General features: G+C 41.7%; 1 protein-coding gene across 1 annotated transcript in view; it reads left to right on the top strand.

The window, feature by feature from the left end:
* Positions 1–37: 37 nt before the first annotated feature.
* The window catches only part of LOC119592299 (signal recognition particle 19 kDa protein-like), a gene marked incomplete at its 3' end in the record, with an annotated part of 7,324 nt that continues 6,982 nt past the window's right edge, over positions 38–379 (top strand). The window contains 1 exon segment of the mRNA XM_037941127.1: positions 38–172. Within this exon segment, the coding sequence (XP_037797055.1) occupies positions 120–172 (53 nt within the window).

The following is a 379-nucleotide window of genomic DNA, read 5'->3' as shown; positions in this document are numbered from 1 at the left end:
AAAAAAAAATTGTTTAGTCGTCGATCTAGTACAACACAATTTTCTTCCTTGTACGACGTGGACCTCCAGTGAAGGTTCTCGAGCATCTGGCATCGCGTCTCGAGTCGTCAACATCCAAGATGGCGGCCGCTGCAGCTCGGCCCATGCCCAAACGTCAAGAAGGTTTTGAAAAGTGAGTGAAGTGCCGATTCTGATTTGTTGATTTGACTTACAGATTGCAGATGGTATAGTAGCCTTGGTGTATAGTAGAGTTTTGTGCGATTTTGTCACAATTTTCTTTGGTTTTGGTACAGCAGCTGTTTTTAATTTCATAATTAGACTCGTCTGCCTTTATTTGCCTATTTTTATACTTCATAAGTCCAGAAACTTAACTGCTCCG

This window comes from Penaeus monodon, chromosome 30 (assembly GCF_015228065.2).
Source record: "Penaeus monodon isolate SGIC_2016 chromosome 30, NSTDA_Pmon_1, whole genome shotgun sequence".
In the NCBI taxonomy this organism is placed as follows: domain Eukaryota; kingdom Metazoa; phylum Arthropoda; class Malacostraca; order Decapoda; family Penaeidae; genus Penaeus; species Penaeus monodon.
This window is presented reverse-complemented; position numbering and strand designations above follow the sequence as displayed.